The sequence below is a fragment of the Poecilia latipinna genome, unplaced genomic scaffold, assembly GCF_001443285.1.
Source record: "Poecilia latipinna isolate Pla-1442-1.1 unplaced genomic scaffold, P_latipinna-1.0 Scaffold2524, whole genome shotgun sequence".
Lineage (NCBI taxonomy): Eukaryota > Metazoa > Chordata > Actinopteri > Cyprinodontiformes > Poeciliidae > Poecilia > Poecilia latipinna.
The window spans coordinates 60,849-86,634 of NW_015115140.1; the positions used below are offsets into that span (position 1 = coordinate 60,849).

General features: G+C 40.9%; 1 protein-coding gene across 2 annotated transcripts in view; it reads right to left on the reverse strand.

Annotated features, from left to right (window-relative positions):
* The window catches only part of adamts18 (ADAM metallopeptidase with thrombospondin type 1 motif, 18), a 73,599-nt gene that overhangs the window by 43,209 nt on the left and 4,604 nt on the right, over window positions 1-25,786 (reverse strand). The window contains exons 4-11 of one of the 2 annotated variants that reach the window (XM_015020051.1): window positions 9,491-9,752; window positions 8,602-8,816; window positions 7,426-7,509; window positions 7,150-7,309; window positions 5,183-5,288; window positions 4,165-4,302; window positions 3,927-4,080; window positions 1,273-1,368 (exon numbers count right to left, since the gene is read on the reverse strand). In XM_015020051.1, the coding sequence (XP_014875537.1) occupies window positions 1,273-1,368; window positions 3,927-4,080; window positions 4,165-4,302; window positions 5,183-5,288; window positions 7,150-7,309; window positions 7,426-7,509; window positions 8,602-8,816; window positions 9,491-9,752 (1,215 nt within the window). Of the gene's footprint in view, window positions 1-1,272; window positions 1,369-3,926; window positions 4,081-4,164; window positions 4,303-5,182; window positions 5,289-7,149; window positions 7,310-7,425; window positions 7,510-8,601; window positions 8,817-9,486; window positions 9,753-25,786 lie in introns of those variants that run through there. The other variant, XM_015020053.1, reaches the window with a different exon arrangement.

Genomic DNA, 25,786 nt, shown 5'->3' on the forward strand with positions numbered 1-25,786 from the left:
TACAAACCCCCGGCAATACCAGCGGGCACCCGGGCCCCCCCCCCCTTTTTTTTTTTTTTTTGCATCAACAGCCAAAACATGCACAACACACATCCATTGTGCATGACTCCCCAGCTGATCGAAGCCAAGAGCCACTCTCACACATCACCACCTTTCTACTTGTCAAAATATCAACTTTCTACACTTGAAATAAGGTTGGGCTTAGTGTTTACAATACCCTGAGCGCTTTTACATGTGCTTTTTCACATGTTGTCACGTTACAACCGCAAACTTCAGCGTACAGTCTGGTACTTGAGCGGCGCATGATTGTAAAGTAGATGGGAAGTGATACGGTAAGGTAGGGATGCAGCGAGGATATAAAATGACAGAGCATGTGCAAACTTTGTCGGACATGAAAAGAGTTTGCCTGGAAGTGCCTCATAACACCAAAATTTAAAAGCAATCAGCTCAAAAACAGAACAGAACTGTTGGAGAAGATGTGGAAAGTGTTACCTTGAGTAATGTTTTGAAGTTCAAGTAAGACCAGAAGTATTTTCGGAGGGAATTATTCAAGATAGTGATGAGCGCTTAGTAAAATCGCTGCTGATGAAGGCAAAGAAAGTAATACTGAAAACCTGAAGGAAAGTGGAAACACCATCGAGGAGCCTATGGACTTCAATAGTGGTCGAAATGTCTAGGATGGAGAAACTGACACATGGACTGAAACTTTAAGAATAAAAAATGTATAGAAAATGGGCAAAATAGGACATTTAAATAGAAAAATAGTTTATGTAAATGTTGTTACCAAGCAAGTTGTTGAATGTGTTGTTTATCTTCTGTATTAAAATTAAGTAAAATCAAGAAAGAAATTACAAAAAAAGAAAGTTACAAAAAAATAGGTAATGCACCAATCCACTTTTTTCACTTCCGATACCGATATCTGAGGTTTAGTATCGGCCAATACCGATCTGATACAGCAGAACAGAGCTGAACTGACTTAAGACGTTTCTTTCATTAGCGCGTGATCATCTTACAAAAAATAAAAAGTTCTTTTCTCTTTAAGGTTATGGACTTAAGTTTGATGAACAGGCCGAGTTTAGATGCCATTTTTAACAACGTGTTTGCTCTCTTTTAGCCCTACTTGCAACCTGGTAATGATCTAACAGGTTAGATTATTACATGCAATGTCACTAACTTGCAACCTGTCAGAATTATTAAAGTTCTGACAAAAATGTTAGGTTTTTGTTAGAAATGTCTAAAAGTGACCCTTCACAATTGGATGTTTTTGCTCACCATGTCCGGACCACAGGTGGTCCCCTCTGCAGCCGGCATGAACTTGGTCTCACACCGATGTCCCACTCTGTGACACCAAAGAGACTTGCAGATGTCCTGTTGAACAAAAAAAATTAGACATTTATTCCAAAATAAGACTTGTAGCTGGCTGCAGTCTTTAATCTTAGATCTGATATTAATATCTGTATTGGTCCCAATATTGAAAAAAAGTTCTAAATTGGGTATTGGTGACGGTGTGCCCAGACCATAACAATGAATCTATTCAGTCTAATTCTATTCTTTGTGCTCTGAGCAATGTCAGGTTTTATTAATTATTCAACATTATATCTAGAAGCCTTTGCACTTTCTGAACCATTTGAAGGAAAGTTTGTTGCAGTCTATTTTTTACAACCTATTGATTTTGTAAGTTTCAGTTTCTTTATCATTTATTTTTACAGTGTTTGACCAAGCTTGATAAGCTAATGGTGTAATTAAGTGTGCTGTACTGGTGCATAATTATCAGATACATTTGTAATTCAGTACATTTTCATCTGTGTTTAAAAAAATTAATTCAGTGCAGTTTTTCTGTATTGGATCAGTATCAGCCGATATTATACCTCAGATATAGACATTGGTATCAGAAGTGGAAGAAGTAGATCGGTGCGTCCCTGTTTAATGTTACCTACTTTTATTGTTTCCCAACCAGACCACAAACACATCAAACCCGGTCAACGGGCCCCCACCACTACACCAGGCATCTCCACAAAGACTCTGTGTCAAACCAAATCAATGTACGTTTTTAATGAAGAGCAACTATAATTGCATGTGTCATCTGACCCGACAAAACAAAGGCAGGGTGAGCGCAGGGGAAGATCTGGGGTCGAAAGACAGGCGATAGTCGCTGGCGGTTCGCCCAGCTGCAACAGAGGAACAATCCGGGAAGGAGCGACGGGACCAAAACAGACCTGCTTGTTTGATTCTTTGTCCCCACGCGTTTCGGCTCGGCTGACATCGAGCAGCTGGGTGACGGCAAAACCAACATGGGACAGGAAACGGGGGTACCCCAAATCCAGCTTTAATAAGGTTCTGCCACCCACCGTCTCATACGCGTCTAAGAAAGGCCGACGCGGGAGACGGGAGACGCGGCGACGATCAAGAGACAACATGAACGTGTGCTAATCTCCCAATGGACGGTTTAGTGGAGTCAACTTCCCAGCAACGCAGCAAGAGGAATGCTTGTTTTCCAATTTGCATGTGAATGAACGACGTTCAGTGCACTTTGATTGTAAAGGCTTATGTCAAAGCGGCGATCGTGGGCGAGGGGCGGCGGTTGCATGAGCGGGCAATGTTTGTAATGTGGGCTCAAAGGTGGGAGGATTCTAGATCATGATAAATAATAGGGTTCCAGTTTGGAGAGCTATAGAGCTGCAGAGCAGACAGTTTAAGCTCCTGTATGATCACAGGTTGCTGTTTCTCATTACAGCAGGGTCTAGTGGACCTCGGAGTCGGACAAAGAGACACATGAATAGGAAATCAGAATGAAAACAGCACTAATCCGCCTCTATAGGTTATTTTCCCTACAGCTCACAGACGGCCGCTTTAATTAGCCGTGGTTTAAAGTTCGGAGTTGACATCAGGGCTTCCAAAGACTTAAGGCTGTAAACATGACGGATGAAACGTCAGGAGGCCTCGAATGATTATATGGATCACAGATCTGAATATTGTAGTAAAAGTTTAGAGCTAAGGTCCCGAGTAAAAGTGTTCATACTTTTCCAGGATTTTTGCAAATGTTTTTGCAAATAAAATTCTGTGATTTTGAGGAGCTACTTTAAAATTATTGCAAGAAATTTTGCGAATTTAGCAAATTTTATAATTTTCCCCTTTATGAACGATGATAAATGTGAGTTTTTGTTGCTGGCCAAATCGATCACGGACTGGGAGTTAGCAGTCACTTAAACCCAATGCATTTGACCATTTTTGCGGAAAATTTACAATGAACTCATAATCATGCATTAGTGCGAAAAACTGCTGGGATCTGTTGATTTTCCGCATATATGTTACAGGAATCCCCATGATTGAGGAAGGGCTGAATACAAACTCAAGCCACACTTTCCAGTAGGGATGCACGATATATTGACATTAACATACATATCGGTCTGCTAAATAAAACTGGGCCGATATTAACAACCAGTGGTTTACTTCCATCTTGTTTGAGGGAAAGGGGTGTGTGTTAGCAATGTGGTTTTTGTTCAATCATGTGACAGTGGTTTAACTGCAGAAGAGAAGTAATATCAGCAGTGTGGTAATTTTTTTGTGTCAGACTGGTAGGTGAAAAATATATATACAATATTGGTAAATATCAGTTATTGGCCATAATGGCAATGTTAGAATCGCATATTAGTATCGGCAACAATTGTTCATATCGCTGCATCCATACTTTTCAGATTTTTAGTGAAACACGTTGGAAACTTCATGTAACTTTCCGTCAGCTTTACAATTGTGCACCAATTAAATCCTAATTATATATGTTACATTTTTGGTTGTAGCACAACAAGAACAGCATGCTAGCTTTGCTTTCACAAAAAAGTGTGCAAGCAGTGAAAATGACTGTAACTAATTACCTTTTCCCTCCCGGGTGTCAAAAAAAAAGAAAGAATAAAGCACTGAGATACTACCTTGACAAAATCAAGGCCACATAGCTTGGCCTGGGATCCGAACTGCCACTTGCACTGCGTGTCTGCGTCATACAGCTGGCCGGGAAGCTGCTCGGGATACTTGTACTGACCGATCTGCTTGGGTTCGTCTCCGAGGCAGGATGCCTGGGCTGTTCTGGTGAGCAGACGGCACACAAGCAATGTCAGAAATATGAAGAAAGCAACAGCGGCGAGGTTAAACTGAAGTCGTAGAGGGTACCCAAGGAAGCGGCTGAGGTACTGCCGACTGCAGGTGGACCAGGAGAAGACCCCGTTATTCCCAGCCAAAGTGGGAGACATGATGTTGCCCTCTGTCTTACGACAAGGGTTCCCTTCCCCGTCATGGATCATCCCAAAACTACAAACAGAAAAAAATGAAGTTGAGCTCTGACTAGGAAAATACAGTTACATACCTAAACATCCTGACATTTTATTTTCTCCACATAGTTCTCAAGTAATGTTATGCTTTTAGAGGACATTTGTTTCTGTAAATATGCCCATTTAATACTGATTCTCTCAATTCATTACCAGCACAGGTCCAGTTTTGTCTCTCTTAAAGGAGCAGGGTTACACGCTTTTCCAGTCACATAGTGCCATTTTATAGCACAATCAAGTAACCTTAAGTTGTTATAATATATCAAATATGACTTAAAATATATTTCACTTTGTAATTTAACACCTTGAAATTGGGCCTCTGTCTCTTTAAGAAACTCCCACTCTTTCTGAAACTCCGCCTTCAGGAAGGCAGCACAACATGGTGATGACTTCCTTTAGCAACGTTTTTACCAGTGTTGGACTGAGAAGCAGCTGGTATAATGAGCTCAGCAGATGTGCAGTACCACCAGGTGTTTGCTAATTGCTGACGACTAGTCTGAGGAGCTGAATGGGTGATATAACGGGGGAGGGCTGGAAGCCTGGAAAATGCAGCTCTGTGGAGGAGCTCCAACCTTGAAGGAGGAGCTAGGTCCATTCAGGCATTCAGGCGTTTTTATGAATGGTTGCCATGGGAATGAATGGATTTCCCAAACATGCATCAAAGAATCGAGGCAACAGTCCAGGTATGAGTTTGAAGAGGGAATAACATTATAACATGACTTAAAGCTCAAAATAGTTAATTTTACATAATACTGCCCCTTTAAGATGTATTTTAACAGCCTCACAAATGCAGAATGATTTACATCTAAAACAAGTTATTTAAAGTTAATTAAATTCATTGTGACATTTTTTAAAAATCATACTTGTGTCCAGACTCGTGAGCGATAGTGAAAGCCAGGCCCAGTCCTGTATCCTCGTTGATGGTGCAGCTCCTGTACTTACTGCACATGCCACTGATAGGGGCGAAACCTTCCAAGACGAAGAGGAAAAACAAAAAAAAATGATCAAAGGTCAACTGCTGGTATCATCAGATGATTGAACACCAAATATTTCACTACATCAAGAATCCATTGTGAAACATAAGAATTTCTCAACTTTCTCTTCATAGTTTTTTCTTCACGTTCTGTGGGAAAGGTTTGGCTGACAGAAACCGTTTGTCAAATATGTACGGCGCTGCCTATAGGAAAGGGAATTTTACACAAGCGTCCAGGTGCAGCCTCACAAGTCAGAACCAATTTATTTAGTGTTGTTCTTTAGACTGTGACTGTCAATCAGTAAAGAACCATGGCTGCTTTTTGGATCCGACATCAGCCCATCCGTTTTCTGAATTTCACTGTATCCTGTTCCTCGATGAGAACAATCTGAGCAGGAGTAGGACTGACAGCTTTAGGGGAAAAAGTCCTAGTTGTGGGTTTAACTTTCAACAGGCTAGCCCAGATACTTGGTATTGGTCCCTTTTGTTTTCATATTTTACTTTTTCTAGGAACAGTTTCTTCCAAAGGTCCAAAATATTAAACAATATGTAGAGCAATAAACCCAACTTGATGATTGTGGATTGTGCCGTGGAATTCAGATTAAGGGTGTCCAGATGAGGGCATCATAAATCATCATAAATTTTTCCCTGACTAAAGTCAACTCTGATTACCTGTTGGTCTATTCAGGATTTTTGCAGGTTTCGCCAACACAAATTTAAGGCATTTTAAGTCCTGTGATTAAGGTATTTAAGACCAACTTACATTTGTCTTTCGATTAATTCAAGACTGTTGAGGCCTTAGTTTTACAGAAATGAATTTAAGTCTTTTTAAGACATTTTAAAGACCCTAATGAAATAAAATGCAAGACCTTCATCACAACAGATGTACAAATAATGCAGGGGACTAAAACTGTGACATTTCTGGGATCTGGCTCCTGTCAGCAGCTTTGTGTTTCTCTCATGGCTAGCAGCTTGTTGCCGGTAGCCTTAACCGCCTTGAGTCACAGAAGACAGTGAGTGAAGATATCTGGAGCAATTCAAACTTTTGTCTAATAGAAAAGACCTAAAAAAAAAAGCTACATAGAATATATGAGACTAAATTATGAGACATGACCAAATTTAAGACCTGTGACTGACGTATAAGGCCAACTTACATTTTCTTTCATTTAAGAGAAATGAATTTAAAACTTCTTAAGGATGGATGGACACCCTGCTTTTGTCTGCGTCAACCTAGCGAGACATGTTGCCACAATTTGCATGGTCAGTATTGAACATGTTAGTCCACTTTCATGTGCTTGCAAATATAGAAATCATTTTCACAAGTCTAAGTCGAATATTAAATCTTTTGGCCCAAGATACGTCTCAAATGTCAAATAATGTTTCCCAACTGATGAATGTAGCTGTTGTAGAACTGATGAGTGCCTCCAGTGACAATTTGCTGCATCTTAGGCTCACAAAGAAGCCCTTCCAACCACCAACTATGTATCTACTATGTATCTACAACAATGCTCAAAGAAAAATTTTTTGAGAGTAAACATGCTCATGTTTTTATGCCACTTTTCATAAAACATTGCTAGCAGGAGTAAAATGCTAGCATGATGTTTGTCCTGGTGGGACAAACATTTCTGCTTCTGTTGAGGAAAACACATTCAACTTGACACAATCAGTACTGACAATAAAACAAAAACACTAATTCATACAGATTGTTATTTTTCTGCCATTTACTTCATTTTTAACAAAGTGTCAAGTGGGAGTTACAGACATCTGTTCTTAAGTCACTCCAACTGTTATTGGTGACCAAAATAAATAAATAAATAAAATAAAAACATATTTTTTACCATACTGAACATTTCATACCCAGGGTGTCACAGGGCTCGTTCTTCCAGGAGCAAATGTCAAGTCCGGTGAGAAGAACAGCATGGTCGTGCCGTTTACCTCCTTTCCCCACCAGACCTGACTGCCACTGACAGAAACTGTTGAGGGACTGGTCGGCATGGTGATTTATATTCAAGCCCAGCTGGAAAAGAAGAGCGGGAAGTTGAGAAAAAGAGGGAGAGGGTGCAGCTAAGTTTCTTAGTAGTGTCTAGTGAAACATGGAGGAATTTAAAGTTAAACCAACTTTTGTTCACTTACGGCGTCGTGTTCCAGCAGGAGCAAGCTGACCACCACGATGTTGATGTCAGATCCAATGGTGCCATCTTTAAAAAGACTGGAAACCTACAACAACACTGAGACAGTTAGCAGCAGAAAATCAAACCATTGACAACTCCATCACATTTTTATGTTGCCCCCCTCCTGCTCATTTTCATTCATACTTCATTTGCTTTTTTCAGCAGAAACATAAAGAAATGCTTTAAGTTTTAGAGCATTTCAGGCTACTAGACAATGGAAATAGGGAAACAGTGTATAGAAAGCACCTAGCATTGAAAATGTGTGATTCAGACTAATATTGGGCTCTCAAACTTTTTATAACAAGTATTGTTTTTGTAATCTGGAGTTTTCTATGGCACACCATTATGACAAACATTTTTGGAACAGAACAGTTTAACTTGGACATTTCAGTTTGTTGTCCTATCAGAACATAAATTGGTACTTCATGATTGCCCGAGGGAGCACATTTAAGCTCTGTACACACTAAGAAGAGCACTGTATATTTTTGTGAACGATTTAGAAAAAATGGCAGGTTACAGCGCCACAGAAAATGTTGTAGTAGGCATGCCAGGCCAATAGGTGGCACTGTAAAACTGCCGGAAAACGACATGAACAACACAGAACGGAGCCATTTTTGTCGCTTGTGAGAGTGAAGCGCAGGCGGGGTGGACAGAGAAAGACAAACTACTACATTATAGTTTAAAAAAAAGGTGCGGCTCGCATGGCCACATGGAAACACAAACATTTGGAAATTTAACCCAATTTCAAAAATGATAATTTCTGGTCTCCTCAGATGCTCAATTTTTGTGGACACACAGCCTAAACTATACAGAACTTTTGCTGATAAACCTTAAGTTATCTCCACGTTACAGTTGTGTTTAATTTTTTTCTTCAGCATTTTCCATTTTCAATTTTCAAGTTGGACAAGTGATGAAAGATCTACCATGTTTAATTTCCCTTTGGGATAAACAAAGTATTATTGAATTGAATTGAACAAAGTAAACAGCTCTCTAGCGTTAGCTGTGTCTGTTTAGTGGCCATTTTCCTTACAGATGCTCCTTCCAATTAAAGGCCAGGTGCAGGTGGGAAACTTTTGTGTGTGTTATTTAACTATTATCTCCTCCCATCCATTCCCTCCTTGAGCTCTCCAGTACTCACCATATTCATGACAGTGAGGACGTAGGTGGTGACGTTCTCCCTGCCGTGTTTTTCCAGCATCTTCCTGTCTGCCACCACCAGGGTCTCCACATTCAGACCTCCCACCCTGTTGGAGTTGATGGGTGATCTCCTCGCCCGCCCGGGCTCCTCCACCTCAGGCGCAGCAAACTCATCCGGTAAGAAGAAGAGGTCCCCTACGGGAGGCTGGGGAGCATCTAAGAACATGAAATATAAGGGAGAGGAGATGATACACGCACAGAGGGAAGCATACACAAAGAGTCAATTAATTGGAGGGGAATTATAAGAGGTGCCGGTTTATGTTACAAATAAAAATATGAATTCTGTTCAGTCTCCTTTAATATGGCACCCCTGCAGACATTCAGTGTGAGCAGTTGCCAGTCTACCAGGAGTTAATCTGAAGATTACATTTTTTTAGAGTAATTTGTTTGTAAAGACATCATAATGCAATTTATTTATGGTTTATGTTGTGTGTGCTTTGTTTTATTTATTGGTTTTAGTTCTTTATATAAGGAGAAGATGTGGAAAATGATGTGATAAAAAGCATGTTTCTTACCTAGCAACCAGGAAAAATAAATCTAAAAGGTATTATTAGTACTTTGTGTCATACTGTTGTGAAAATGAGAACACAAATTAGAATTTTTTTGTTGTGAATTTGAAGTAGATAATTTATGCATTAGCTACAATATCCATATTTAAAAACATTTGTTGTTTCTTAATATTTTTTCCCCCAAAGTTATTAAAAGTGATTGTGGAACATCCAAAGAGTCTCTTCCAGACCCCGGACCTCTGTCCACACTAACAGCAATTACACCAACTAAAACGCACTGGATAGTTGATGACAGAAGGAATACAAAGTTCCCTTACATACATTGCTTGCGGCGCCCGCAGAAGTGTTGCCGCTGCAGCTTTCCGTGTTGGTAGTCGTGGTGTGTCTGCGCTTGGTGATGATGATGGGAGAGGTAGGGGTTCTCAGCGCTACTCGATCTTCGGTGAACAACGTGCTCTGCGGAGCGCTTGTAGACCACATGCGGGTGATGGCCATAGGGGGCGCTGTAGTTGTGCCGGTCGGCCAGGTGTTGAGGTAGCGGAGAGATCAAGTACTCCTCGTTAGAGACACGGATCAGGCCTGCCTGGAAAACACACAAATTTCACAACCAGTTCAGTCTTAAAGTTTGCACGTTTGGCTATAATCAAACGCATAAACTTTGATTTTGACACAATGTTATAATCAAAAGAAAAGTTTGATTGGTTGGTTGTAATCAAATGGTTGTTTTCCATGAAACCAGCCTTGTTATGGACTGCTCAAGAGTAGAGCGGGAAAATAAAATAAAAAATTCATCCACTGCATAATGAACCCATTCCCATCATCTCATTTGAACGCTTAATCTGTCAAGTTCTTCCTATCAAGAAGCAATTGTTGCTGCTCATCAACCTATGACGGGTTATGAAGGCCACTTCCAAACACTTTGAATTATGTCTTTCTGTAAAAAGACATTATTCTAAACTACCAAGTCTTTCCAAGACTTGGACACCCAAGGAAAATCTACCTGCCCCACAGTCATAATTTGTAATTCTCAGCAAAACTGCAGACAAACCAAAAAATAATGTATCTACAGTCATGTCAAAGTCTAAGAAGGTGTCATTTCTCTACATTTATTGAAACTGAAGAATCAGCTTTTCTGACCGATATCTCACTGTTTTGACTCACTAGCTGCGTTTCCATCGAGCATAAAATTGAGCTAATTGGAATTAAAAATAAATTTGCTTATTGGAAACGTGCCAATTTAAGAAAAGCTCATGTTTTTCGATAAAATGTTTTTGAGCTAGGATGCTGTTTTTTTGGCCTCATCAAAATTGGTGTACTTCGCAAAGTTGCAATGGAAACATTTTTGTTGCATCATGTTGGCTTGTACACAGTAGCATCGCGATTATTTGTAGCCACTGGTCTCCTTGGACAATACCCAGCCGGCTCCACCAGAGGTCTCTCAGCATCGCAACTCAAAAGTTGAGTTTGTCATTCGACTACTCACTACAATTTCCCCGAAACGCCTCATACATAAGTAGCCGCAACTTGCGTATCAGGAGCTTGACATTCCAATGCCTCAATAAGACGCAGAAGTCTTTTCTGATGGCTAATAATGACCGCTGGCACTATGGCTGAATTATGAACATCTGGTGTAAAACTTGATTTCCAATTACTTATCAAGTAAACAAACTTATTCAGGTGTGATTTCTTATTTAATGCAAATACTACAATTGTGAAATTGTGGTTTTTTTGTCATCAGTAGGTCATCGTCAAAGTTTTGTGTGCATTTGTAACAAAAACGCAGCCACTGCTGACTCAGGTCTCCCAAGCCTGTCCTCTGAAGAGAATGTCCAGCTGAATCTTAAACATTCCACCTGATCACTGAAGTCTACCCAATTCACCTCAACAAACGTACACAACGTAGCGCTGCAGTCGACACACATTCAGACTCCTGGCCATGTACCCCTCGACCCATTTGTGAGTGGTGTGTGTGTGTGTGTGTGCATCATGTCCGGGACTGTGTATATGCACGTGTGTGTTTGTGTGAAAGAGCTCTATGCTCCAGTTGAACTGACCCCATTCCCCTTAGACTAGCAGGTGACAAAATAAACTTAGGCAGGACAAAAGAGAAGCCATGGTGAGGCTCTTGTTGTCAAAACATTGCCTGGGTATATGGCAGACTGCCATCACTCCATCCATCCATCCATCCATCCATCAAATCCCGTAGAAATCTGTTGAATGTACCAGTCCTTGACAACTCAGTATGAAGATTTTCCATGATGTAACTTGCTTGCATTGGTTGTCAAGTCTTCTGTCCTGTCAGTGATCGACTGTATTCAAACTCTCCTTATGTAAGGAATCTCAAGCTTCAGCCATTAGGTTTGGTCTCAAAGTAAGGAAGTATCATTGGCAAATAAAGATGATTACAGCTTCCTACAACAGGTTGCCCTTTACAGAAGAAATTCCATGAACTTGATGTTGACCTCGTCATGTGGAGTGGTTGATGGTGGTGAGGAGAGATGCAGAGACCCAGGTTGTAGAAGAAAATGATGAATTTAATGAAGGGTGTAGCTCAAAAACAGTCCAAATCTCAGGCAGCACAGCAAAGCGGAAACACAGAGGCTCAGCACCGGTAGCAACTGAATTAAACAAAGACTGACGCGACGAGCTAATGCCGACACAGGACTTAACAGTTCAACTGTGCCAGCAGACGAACTATCATAGACAAGGACCCGACAAGAGATAAAGACAACAGGTGGGTTTAAATACACAGGGAGGGTAATCAGGTAACTAGACACACCTGGGAAGCAATCAACGGGGAAGCTGAGACAACAGAGACTCACAGGACAGAAACAGAACACAGAAAACCCTTAAAAATAAATACACAGAAACACGAATCATGACAGACCTTTCTTGTCCTGGAGCTCCTCCATGGATACCTTTTTTTTTTTTTACCATTGTGACTTTTTTCCATGCTAAGTGCTAGTTCTCCAGTGCTTTAGGGTTCTTTTGATACTCCTGGTTTTATCTCAGGAACCTTTGGAGTAATCTTCGTCGACCTTTTTTTTTTTCCAATTTGTGGATAAAGGCGATCAATGTGTACAAATTGAATTCCAAAGACTCAGATATAACTTACAGCTATATGCAGTTACTTTTTAGCTGCAGATGCATCTTTTACAAATGATCAAGTGTTCTCCAAAGGAATGTTGTGTTATTGTATTTTAGCAAAGGAAATGTTTATTTTCTGATGTAAAAAAAAAAGAATTGATTAATTTGCATTCCTTTAAACGCATTTTTAATATTGTCTAAAAAAAGGCTCAAACGAAAAATCTGCAGAATGTGCCCTTTTTTGTCCATTTAATCGTCAGAATAATCGATTACTACAGTAATCTGAATGGGTGTAAATACTTTTTTACAGCACAGCATTCCGACACTCCAACAGTTCCTTCTGCCAGACGATGTAGTCCACAAGGAAACAATGAACTTTTATTTCCCCTTCTTCTTCCTCCTTAGCAGCGCGTTCATTAATCGATTAACATGAATGGATGATGAGACTTTCTACTCCGTTTGAGGCTACGGTGTAGTTACATATTCTTTTGGCTCTGCCTCTCATTTCCCATCACTCAAAGGTTTTATTATTGACCCACCTGAAGCACAACCATCCAACCCTAAAAGCCGCATCGCTAACGTGTCTGCCCGTCTACCACGTCTCCCCGCTCTTTTCCCAGCAGCGAGCAGATGGAAAGCTCTGTGATGATAATGACAGGAAATCAATCCCATCTGCAGCAAACAGTTAGAACGGGGCTTTGTTAAAGTGTGTGAGCATGCTTGTGTGTCTGGATTAAAAGTCCTTTTGTCAGCATTTGTTCTTGTGTTCCAGTGAATACCGAAGTGAGTGTTTTGTATCGTGGACATTTAGGTGAGCAGATTACACATGCGTGGATTCTCCTCTGCTCTGTTTCCCTGCACACCTGTAACCTGTTAGTGTGACTGCTCTTCCCTCGCGTTCTGTCAGTCGTCACCTGGTTTACTCCGTCCTTTGCCTGGGCGGTCTGTTTCCCAACATGTTTTATCCCTAATCTTCGGATTTCTGTTTGTTTGGATGCTCGTGTTTGAAATGCAGCAATATAGTTGGTCGACTCGGTAACAGCTCCGGCAAAACGCTGAGCGTTCCCTGTCACAGGGCTGCGTGGCAATAAATATTCATCTGATTTGCTCTGAATGAAAGCTCAAAAACTGAAAACAGATTTGTGTATCAGTGATTTTTCTTCTTCGTCTCCTTCGCTTCAGCGGGAGTTTCCCAGCCGTGCCACATGGACGAGTTCAAACTGGGTCCAACTCCCACAGCAGCAAAAGTAATAAAATAATGTCATATTGGTCATGAGCTTTTTAAAACCTTTTACAGTTTTTTTTTGTCATATATGTAGGTGGATTTTATGATAGACCAAGGTTTTCTTCACATTTTTCCCATCATAGCGAAGTCCTCTCATAACTTTTCCTGAGCTCTAGGCCGTTTACATGATTACTCGATTTTTTTTTGTTACAGTTTCACTTTTTGAAACCAGGTCTCAATGTGTAAGTTTTCTTTAACAACAGAGGTATGAAGTACTCCACAGGTGCGAAACGGCACTTGTCCAGAACCCACGATTGCAGATAACAACCAAAACACTGGCAGCTAGCATCATGCTAAGTGTGCTACTTAATCTGATCAGTTGAACACAACTTCTAATAAGGAATATATGTGCATTACCTGAGAAGTTAATAGACTTGTGATGGAGATGGGTTACTGTTTTCTAAATTAGCTTGACGCTAGTGAAGGGCAAGCGGTGAAAAGCACATGAGCGTTTCAAGACTTGTTAAAATCACAGCGCCATACAGTGGCCTGGCATGACAACTACACTGGATTTAACGTGTCTTGGCGGTGATATCTAAACATTGAACTTACAACTTTCTGGGAATTCCTTTGAGACTCTTGGAAAACAATTACATTTGATTCAGTCTTGAAAAATGTAGACAAAACGCCAAAGCAGACATCAAGTCATCAGGTCTCAGGCACGGAAATACAACCACTCACATTCATTTATCAGCCCCTCCAGTTTTTGGAGATAGAAATTAATGCAAAATCAGCAGATAACATCACTTAATAAACAGTGATGATAACTCCGACCAGGTGGCAGTGTTTCTTATTTCTACTACACTTACCGTCATACAAAAAACATGCAAAATTCCTTGCAAATATTCCTGGAGTAGCACCAAGAAATCTGATTTAGGTTTTTAAAAAAAAAAAAAAAAACATGAAAACTATCGAAATCCTGGAAGGACTGATTAGAAAAACATGATTCAATTGCTGATTATTGAAATGGCGTCAACTAGGATAAGCCACGTTTTCCAGACTCTTTTCCTTACTTTTCCACCATGACTCTAGGTAACTGGACAGTGTTGCTGGGACTTGAGCTTGTTTTCCATTTGCCGTCTTTGGAAGAAAATGGAGTTTAACTCTTACCTCACCAAAGTGCCTTCTTCCACATCCACAATTTGAATATACATTCCAATGAGGCTTGTTTGGAAGATTAAAAGTATCTTTAGAAAATAACTTTTCAGGTGCAAAACATAATTCCTCATAAGCTCACATTTCTGCATTAAACATGTTTGTTCATTGGTCTGACATAATATTCAAATCTTAACTGTCATGTTTTCATTGGCTGTAAGTGGAAAACCATCATAGTAAATAGAAATAAAGTCTTGAAAACATCCATGTGTGTAATTATCTATATAATTTTACTTGCGTTACTGAAATAATTTTGGCGAGATTAAAGGGCTGTGTTAGCTGAACACCTTTTTACTTCCTGTCACATATTCACCCTCACACATGGTGAGATAAGAGGTTAGAGAGGAAAACTTCCTGCTTGGAAATAATAAATAATAATTTATTATTATTTTATAAAAACAAGGCTTTTCATCTGTTTTTCACTAAAGTTGTTGCAAGCTGCTAAACACTTTTGCTTGGCAGTGCAGCCATTTCAGTCAAGCTTGTGTCTGTATAACTGTATAAACTAGTCTCTTTTAAGAGTTTCCTACCATAATATTACGAGGCAAATGACTAAGTGCTTACATGCTGTTAAAGACTGGGGCCGAGCAGCGAGAAGCCCCAAGCTGGTGATTACCGAGCTCTGAAGCACATCTGCACTCCAGCTCAGTGGAGACCACATGAGCACAGTGTGTGGTGAAGAAGAAGAAGAAGAAGAGGGAGAAGGGGGGGGAGAAAAGGAGGCCCCTCAGGCATCTAGCATACTCAATGGAGTCATAGTCGGAGTAATTACAGTTTGCTTATGTCAGTGACGTGTCTTTAAAACAGGGTAGAAATCGGGTAAAGAAGAGATGTTAATTTTGGATCTTGGATCAGAACGAGACAAGAGCAAAGCTGAAATGACAGGGCAGGACACAGACTTTCCCATGCAGCACACAATGTGGCATTCATGCTAAAATAGCTGGGTAGCTAAGCTTCAGCGGCACACTGTCTAATCACCCGATTAAAGAAAGACATTTATAGATAACCCCTGTCAAGATCACAACGACTTAAATTGTCATTGGCACGATAAAACCACTCGCGTGGTTTAAAAAGATGAACGGCTGTGCTTTCATTCTGCGCACACAAAAAACTTTGGATAATAAATATCAGTTCCACGGCATCGCAGAGTGTTGCAGTTTTTGTATGAAGTGATTGGGTCAAATGTCGGCGCCATCTTGTGACGTAATGAGGGTAAGTCAAAACGTATCGACCAAGGCTGAGTACACAGAAGCAGAGGAAGTTGAGAGCAATTTCAGGGAAGATTTGAGTGATTTGTTTGCACTTTTGGAAGAAGAAGCTTGGGTGGAGTGATGATGAAGAAGAGGGAGCTGCTTCTACTGAAGAACTGCAACCCTGTGTATTGAGCCGTATTGATCAGGAAGCGACAATGACTCCAACGTTCCTGTGGAGGAAAGGCCCAAAGATGAAGGGTTGGAGTTAGACATCTAGACCTCCAAATCCCTGAACGGTAATAAACAGATCTATGTATATAAAAATTCATCTTCAATTCTGGCTTAAGTCAAATAATCCAGTTGCTTTATAGTAACTGGTCCCAGTTCGCCATGTGTTCCAACATATGGATGTTCTGCGCAAGGCGTTTAGTACTAGCAAACCTTCCTGTTCCTCCTATTTCCAAGTCTTGAATTTGAATTTCCTACTTCTGATAACTGCATGGGATTTACATGTTACAGTCTTGTACAGTATAGGGGGGTTATCAGTCGACAGCACCCAGCGGCCTGTGCATGTTGCCTGCAGAAAAAAACAAGCACATATTCTAACTATTTAAATTATTTCAAAAATAAAGAGTGAACTCACTCTGAACCCATAAATTGCTGTAAACAGATGTCAGTGATTTAAAAATCTATAACAGTTAAAATTAAAAGAAAATGTTAGCTGTGAACTGTTTGAAAATTAATATGAATGAATCATAAACCTGGATCAATTCAAACAGTTTAAAATGTTTAGAACCGTTCCTCCAACTAATGCCATGCAAAAATACTATACCCCAACTAGGGCAATTTTCTGGGACAAATTTCTACCCTGGATGGTGAAAACCATTCTGGTTCCTGAATAAGGTTCCTCCAGCGGAAATGTGCTTTAAATCAAGATGTGCAGCTTTACAAATGCTGGGGGGGTCATTTTGGAATCCCATGCTGTCCTTTCTATTCTCAGGCTTTATGAATGGTTTTGCTCTTCGTGGTCAAGCTTTTGTTTCCCCTTCTAGTCTTCTCTTCACGGTACATTTAGATAATCACATGCCTGCTAACTGAAAATTATTCTTTTTTGGGCTGGGCTGTCTTATTTTTGAATTGAAAGTATTGTTCGTGCTGCTAAATTAGCAAGCAAGCTGTTTTTCTCGCACATTTAAGGCTGTAACAATTCATGTGTTGCGCTACGTGCTCATTTTCGACAATGAGTTGTTGAAGACTGCTAAGCACAATTAGCGCAACATAGAATAACCAAATGTCCTCTTTTCATCGTTTTTTGGGGAACCAACAAACATCCTTAAATTGACTGGTGTAAAGCATAGAATACAACAGACTTTCTATAATTGGATGTACTCTGCAGCTGCTGCCGACTGGGTGCTTCAGAGCCAACGGTAGCGAAGCGCACCACAGGTTTACGTATACAGGTAGAGCGGAAACGCATGCAGATACACTGACCACTGCAAGTCGCTGTAGCTAGTAGTTAGCGCAAGTGTAGCTTTACGGACAAACCAGAAAATAGACTTCATATTATCCTGGTCGCAACAAATGGGAAACGGAGCAAATTAGCTGGCCTATGAGTTTTTGGACATGAAAGCTATAAATGGCAGGGCAAAGTGAGAGTTAATTAAAAATGACTGAAGATGAATACATAAACTAAAAACTATACACATTTTTATGTGTCTTTGTGAGCCTCATACTTTATTATTTCTATTTTTACTATTAAAATAAATATAATATATTTCTGTGCTATTTTTGTCCAAGTTGACTTACAAAATTAGCTACTTTTGTTAACGGTTATTTTTCTAGGCAGCAGAAGTGTAATTGTTAGAGATGGGCAGATATGAAAATTTGGGCCAATATTTGTAGCCACTATATATGCTGCTGTCTACTTTATTAATCATCGGAATAATTGATACATTACTCAGTTACTAAAATAAGTGTTTACAACAGCACTTACACTGTTTACAACAGCCCTATTTACAAAGTCCAAAATTCATAATGTGGACTCTCCTAATATTGTTAATATTTTTTGCATTACTTCTTCTCTCAGAGGATTCCCTTCACAGTTGAATTAAGAGCTCGTTTTGAGCAGGAGTTTTGGTCTTTGAAGTGTCTCCAGTAAGAAACCATCACAGTTCAGATTAAATGCCTAATGTTTTATTGGGAAAAAAGGCATATATTAAATTATTTTAATAAAAGTTTTCAAAAAATATACCAAACTTCTGGTCAGTTTTGCCATTTCACTATCTTCCAACTGCAACACTCTGTTGAGTGTTAAAGTAACAATAGTGGGTCAGATTTGATGCATGAGCACTGTTTGTTAAAGTTACAGCATACACTTGAACACTTCAACGCTGGCCATTAATCTTGTGTGAGAAAGACTTTGCACATGCTTAAAAAAGGACACAGACGTACACACACACACACACACACACGCACGCATACAAACACTGTGGTTTTTCTCTTCCTTTCATGCACACACCATCCATATCCATCCACGCTGAGAGCTTGACCCTCCTCTCCTGCTGGCATCTAACGGTGGTCACTACATCACTGTCAGCATCCAGACCACCAGGGAAAAGCTCTGGGTCACTCCGCTGCTGTATCACCGAGCCCCGAGCTCCAAGTCATAGAATTATGGCCAACCTGGAGACGTGACTGGAGGCAGCATTCCAATTTGTTGGCCTTTGGAGAAAGTGGACAGGTACAAATAGCCTGAGAGCTTTCTGGGAATCAGTCACTTGAGGAAACAACCTGTAAGATTGGAAGTATGTTGCCAAAACAGTAGAAAGACAATTTATGTTTCTATTCTTTGCCATATGCTTAAGGTTTTAATGTAATGCATATTCAGATCTACAGTGATGTCACTCCCTCTCTGTTAATTTCCTCCATCCATCCGTTTACCTTACTCCCTTGTCCCTTAGTGGGGTTGGGAGGGGTGCTGGTGCCTCTCCAGCTAACGTTCCAGGCGAGAGGCGGGGTCACCCTGGACAGGTCACTAGTCTGTCACAGCACAACACAGAGACACACAACCATGCACACACACTTAGGGACAATTTGGAGAGTTTTTGGTCTGTAAGAGGAAACCTGAGTACCCGGAGAAAACCCATGCATGCACAGGGAGAACATGCAAACTCCAAGCAGAAAGACCAGGGCCGGGAATCAAACCCAGAACCTTCTTGCTGCAAGGCAACAGCTCTATCAACTGCGCCACTGTGCAGCCCTGTTAATTTCCTATAGATAACAATTGCTTGTGTTTCTTCTGCCAACTGACGCGAATGTGTCGTGGAACCCTGTTACAGACTCCAGCCCCTCTTTCCTTTTCGTTGGTGTAAGATGACAACATGCATGTGGGTATAAATACTTTCTCCAGGCAGTGCAAACAAAGCTTGTGAGTGACTGTTTCTGGCACAGCGTCATTTCTCTGTCTTTCCCTGAGCTGGTTTTGAAATGCCTAATTAAACTGAAATGCTGTGATCAAAACAGCAGTTCTCCGACTGGATCTCAGCTCCTGATTGCTCCCTTTGCACTGTGTTCTGCAGCCTCAAACCTCATCAAGCATCACTAACAAGTCCTGGGAAAAGAGCAGAGGCTCTCTTCACACCACAGGGAGCCCCTCAGAACTCTCCTCTCTCAACAGTCACCGCTGGTTGCCACAACACGCGGCACCGTGTCAACGACAGCCGTCAGACTGCAAGTTTGATGCGAGCGCTGTGAAAGGACGACATGGAGGGGGGAGGGCTATTTCGGCAGACTTTTTTTTTTGTCTTGCATGCAAGTGTGCAAGCACACAGAGAAGTAGTAAATTACGGTACAGGGAGGGGCTGCAATCAGTTCATGACATCCCCCGTCTTTTCATCCCTGACCAGATTCTCAGCCTACAGCAGCAAACTGCCCCTTAAAACAATTAACTGAACAATACACCAGTGGATTTAAAAACACAGAAAACACCAGGTTGGCATTGAATCAAATGACACTTTTATCTCAAGTTTCCATCCAAAATAATGAAGCTTGCATGCAGCTAGAAATGCTAGCTTACATCATCAGAGGTCGTCTCTTTATGGCGTTCTCCCAATCTTTGAAAAGAAAAAAAAAAAAAAAAAGTCCCTACTAGAATTATATTATATTGTTTTACATTTTACAATGCTGACACAAATAATTCATGAAAAAGCTTCATGGGTTATAGGAATAAGTCGGAGATAAAAAAAAGGGAAAGTCTGTGTTTTTAAACACCACCGGACTTGTGGGTTACCAGGTCGCTCTGTGAACTTTCTCTGCAGCGTGATGCTCTTGTTCTTGTTTTTGGAGCCATTTGCAGGCTAACCACAGCGGTCACCCTAACATACTTTGTCAGAATTTGAGGCTTCCAGCTGCGTTTCATGCACACCAACCCACACACACTGCTTATGTTTACAGCAAAGTTATACACACAACAGGCGTGGGATGTTTTACCACGACGGACTTTTGATGTGTTAAGGTAATCATGTCTTTACACTAACACTATGATCTGTGAAGTCGCAGACAACTTTAATTCTTTCCTTCTCCAACTTTGAGGCCACATAATAAAGTTGGTTGAGACTTTTGGGCAGGAAACAACTTAGAAAGGTCAGGAGACTGTTTGTCTATCACCGACTGTTGCTCGGCTGACAGCTCCTGCTGTGATGTTGCTGTGACGCTAATCAGATCGCATCACTTTGGATGCATTTAAATGCAATGTGCAAACAGCTGGGCTTAAATGAGGCAATTTGTGTTTGAATGAGAACGGAATGACACTTAGCACTACACCTACCTACCTTTTAAAAGTATTTATGCCCCATTTTCTAATAAATGTAACTTACTTTGATATCTATAGCTAATATTAAGCAAAACCAAGGACCAACCTTCACAAGTCATCTACAGTATTTTTGGGACTATAAGTCACTTTTTTTCAATTTGGACAGTCCTGCAACTTATAGGCAGGTTTTTTTGTTGTTGTTTTAAAAGGTTTTACTGGGTCTAATGGCCTTTATTCAAAAGTGGTCAGACAGGAAAGTGGGTAATGAGAAAGGGGACATTTGCGGCAAAAGTCACCAGGCTTGAACCTATGATGGCCTGGTCAAACACTAAGGCCTCCTTACCTGGGTTGTGCTTTGCCCCTGAACCACCACAGCACTCGTTTTCATGATGCATTTTTTTAACTGAAGTTAATTCATACTGACCGACATGAACGAAGGAGCGTTAGAATCTGCTACATGAGGGCTGAAAGGAAGATGGGCAGAGCTGGAGAAACAACTCCACAGTTGGGTCTTTAAGTAACTGTGAGGTTTGTGAATGGTGCAGTTGCATCTCCACCTCCTGGTAGTTGCCAAGGAGGTGAATATACGACTTTGCAGGTCGGCCTTCTTGGTGCTTCAATGAATGCAACCACCTCTCAATTACCTCAGATTTATTGCAGGCATTTCCACTCTGCTGTGAACTTCATCAGAACATCAGCGAAGCCGTTCCTGACCATCCTTATTTAGCAGACATTGTTGAGTCACAAACTGCAAGGAGACTTCCATGCCAAAACTGACAGTTTCTGTTAGCTTGGTAAAACAAAAAACAAAAAACAGGTAACTGAAGACAATGTGCTACCAGGACCAACATGGACGAAGTCCCTCTCACGTCTGACAATTTCTAAACAAATGCTATATGTCACAACTTATCGTTGTAAGTTGTTGTGCAGACATGTCCAGCAGATGTCCGCTTTGAATCTGCACTGTTCTGCCTAGAGTACACTCAAACACACATGGAGTGACATGGGGACAGCATGAAAATGCTACTGCACAAATGAATCAACAAGTTGTTGCAAGCCAACCAAAGAGTAAGTGAGTTGATGGCGCCAACCTTTAGTAGCTGGCTATGAGAGATTGATCGACCAAAGCTTTTCCTCTGTCTACATCCCCCAGAATGCTGTACGGTTCTGGATTGCAGTTCAGTGAAATTATTGAACAATTTATCAGATGTGTTTTCTATTGATGTTGTTCATGTGTCTATCAAAGATAGACACATGAACAATGTCTATTGTCAATAGCAATAGACATCATTATTGTTTTATTGCCCAGCCACAGTTTATAGTCAAGGATAAAATTCACCATAATTTTATGAACTAACTACACAAACAGCCACCTGACCCGCTCACAACCTAGCTAGTTCATTTGATGCTTCATGAATGTTGCAGAATATAAGAATTGAAGCTCTGTGATTCTAGTAAATAGGGGGATATCTAAAAAAACACCCAGGTTCAATGAGGAACATTTCTCTCAGACACAGATGGTTTAATAGCAAGCCTTGGCTAACCTTGGACAGTTCCTTCCACCTTTTCTGCTTTGACTCACAACTGGAAGCTGTGCATTGAAAAGTCATTAGATGATGTTTTGCACGGTGTATCGATGTCAGGGCTCAGGAGGTGGAAGAGGAAAACAAATGCTTTCATTTGCGCTTTCCTCACTCTGGATCTGACTGCTCAACCTGTCTCTGACCTGTCAGGGCCTGGGAAAAGGTCACAGCGAAGAATCATGGTGGGCTCTTCCACGATCAGACAGACAGACAGACGCTGAGTGTTTCCAAGGCTGGGATGTTTTTAGTTGGAAGACTGACATGTGACATGTTCATCTTGTAGGAACTTAAATTTGTTCAAGAAGCGTGTTGTAGGAATGGCCAAGATGCCTCAGATATATATTCTGACGTTATGAAGGGCTTGGCAGTGCAGGAATCAGATCAGCTCTGGTCTCCCCAGAAGAATCCTACCCCGGCAAGGGGGGCCGGGAGCACAGAGGGGAGCTGTAAATCACTTCAGTTTTCTGCATTTACTGCAGCGCTGAGCAGCTCTGAACTTGTTCTACATAGTAAGAACCTGTGTGGTTGACACCCACCAACCCCCAAAACAACCAAGCAGGGAGGATTGGGGTCAAGCAGCGTGGCGACCCCAAGGAAAAAAAGAAGACCCCCACCGACAGCACCCCCCATGCACTTCTCTTACAAATCACAGAGCATTACGCCTGCAATGACATCCTTTTATCTCTCGCACAAAACCGAGGAAGACAACTTTATTGAGAGGAGAGGCGTGAGTGCGGTGCTCCCTAAAGACGGGGCGTGTGAAAAACAAAGAGCCCGGCCGGCTATCGTTGAGGATTTACAGTAGAAAATCCCACATTGTCATCAATCCATCTCTTAATGCCACCTTGCCCTAGTCTTTATTTCAACAGCTTCCATCTGTTTAAATGAAACCACTGGCTGCGGCTTGGCGCGGTAGCTGGAGCTGACACCTCCGTTGTTACAAAGTGGGCTGGGTTCAGGAACCCGTTACATTCTCCAGCCCCTCTTTCCTCTTCGTTGTTGAAAGAAGACAATAAAAATGAAGATCAGAGACTCTCCTTTTCTCGACACCTTCCCCTCTGCTCCACTACCCTTTGACGCCGACTGAGTCGACCGCTCTCGGTAAAGAAAGTGATGGACTCATCGCTCTCTATAAAGAGACCATCCAGGCTCCCAGGGAGTTTCAACCCCAGACAATAAATTCGCATTACTCTCACACAACACTTTCACTCTCTCTCTTTCACCCCCCACAGCCCAGCTCGGATCACCTCTCATTCATTCCTTCACACTCTTTGCTTTTCTCTCTGTTGGGTTCTACTTGTAATCTCTCCTTTTTCTGACCGCCTATCTTCCAGTGTGTTGCCTTAATCCCAACTTAATCTTTTATTTGAACTCATCAGTGCATGGAGCAGGCTCATATGTACTTATTTGTACTTAGTAAAATACCCCAAGCAGAAGGCTGGATGTAACGGGGGTTAAACGACTGCAGTTGTCCAAATCTTATCACTAAAGAAAGAGATGGAGAGCTCAGAGAAAGCATTTCTTTATATTTGGTAAAATTGTTTTTAAAACAATATGGTGAAGTGAGCCGTCTACAGATATGGGCACGTGGAACCACTGTACATGGGAAAGGCTTTTGGGGTACGTCTCTATTGTTATTGCAGATTTAAAGAACCTCCCTCCACCACAGTCTCAAGTAGGGTTACACAAACCGAGGTTTAATTTAACTGATCTTTAAAAAGCCTTATTCCAAACATGTCCAATACCAATTTTTTTTTTTTTTTGACAGGTCAAAATATAGCAACAAAGTTGCCAAGCTGGCAGAAATGGGGTAACTCATTAGAAAGGTGGGTTTAAAACGTTAATGGTTCAAAACTGCCCAAACTTTCCATACTCTTATTCCTATAGTTCAAAGTCCTTTTATTGGGAGAACGGAGACTTTGTGGAGGGACTAGAAGTACAAAGTAGATAATAGTGTTGACCCTCCTTTACATGTTGCTTTATGCTGCTGGTCAGCTGGCTGAAAGAATTGAACAACACTTTTCTCTCGCTTGGAAGGAACTTTTTTGTCTATTTATACATATTAAGACCCGCACCATGATTTGGGTATTATGTTTAGCATATGCATGAAAAAAAAAACAACAACAACACTGAATAAATGTTTTTTTGAATACATTGAATAACCGTAATAATAAAAAGTGAACCGATTGCAGCTTTCTGATCCGATCTTTATAAAGCCTGACCTGCTGAATCAGATTTTGACCAATACCAATTTTTTGTCTGAAAAGTAAATGTGCAGACAAAGTCACTAAGTTGGCAACAGTGGGGTGACTGCTGTTAACCGCGGTCGGGGCCTGGTTGTCTGGTCTGTCAGTCAGCCCTTTCTCATGGCTGATTTCAAGACCTTCGAGGAGGTGGACAGGATCAGTGCCTCATCCAAGTTTCGGTCGATTGCCGATTTCCTAAAATTAAAGAAATCAGGGCCACTTTATGGGTCCACCCCTAGTAACAATCAACATTTTAAATTATTTTAGCAGCCTCAATACTGTTATTGGTTTTTATGTTCTGAAGATAAATTTTTACTGTGATACAGAGAAATTGTGGATATCTTAATTACAGATGGACTGATCCGATTTAAATATCGGTATTGGCCCTGATATTGAAAACAATTCTAGATCATGCCCAATCCATAAGGGCAGATCTATAGAGTCTAATTATATGCTTTGTGCTGTTAGCGACATCATGCTGTATTATTTATTTTACATTGTATTTAGAATTCCTAATTGCACTTTCTGAACCATTTGAAAGGTTTGTTGCAGTTTATTTTTTATATGTTTGACCAAGTTAGTCGCTTCTGTCAGTGAAATTTTCTTTATTATTCTTTTTACATTGGCTATTATACTCCTAATTGCATTGAATGAACAAATTAAAGTTTTGTTGTTTTTACATGTTTGACCAAACCTGTGAAGCTACTGGTGTATTTAAGTTCTGTACTGGTGCAGAGTTATCAAATAAATTTGAAATCGAATACATTTATGTCTGTGTTCAAAAAAAGAAGCACTTGTTTAAAAAAAGAAACACTTTAAGTGCTGCCTTATTCTATTGAATATTCAGAAGTGAAAAAAGTGGATTGGTGCATGCCTAGTGTTTATCCTATGTTGGCATATGCTGAAGATCCTGTACCAGCCCACGTCTAATACAGATGGCTCCCAGATCAAAACAATCATTCCGGCCCATTCAAACCCAATCACAACCCCGCCCGGATGTGTCCTCGCATCGCCGTAAGTGAACGGGTCAGTGGTGTTTTACTGTGAGTGGAAGCAAACCAAATGAAAGGGACAATGTGAAGATTAGCAGTGCCAACCAGGCGACTCAAACGTCACACTGGCTTTAATTGCTGCGAACGAGAGGAGACATAGAGGGAGGGCAAACTGAGGACAGAAAGAGCAGAGCAGGAGGAGGAAGACAGGCAGGGGGTGAGAGGATCTGTGGAGGCTGGATGAAAAATGGAGGAACAACTTTTAT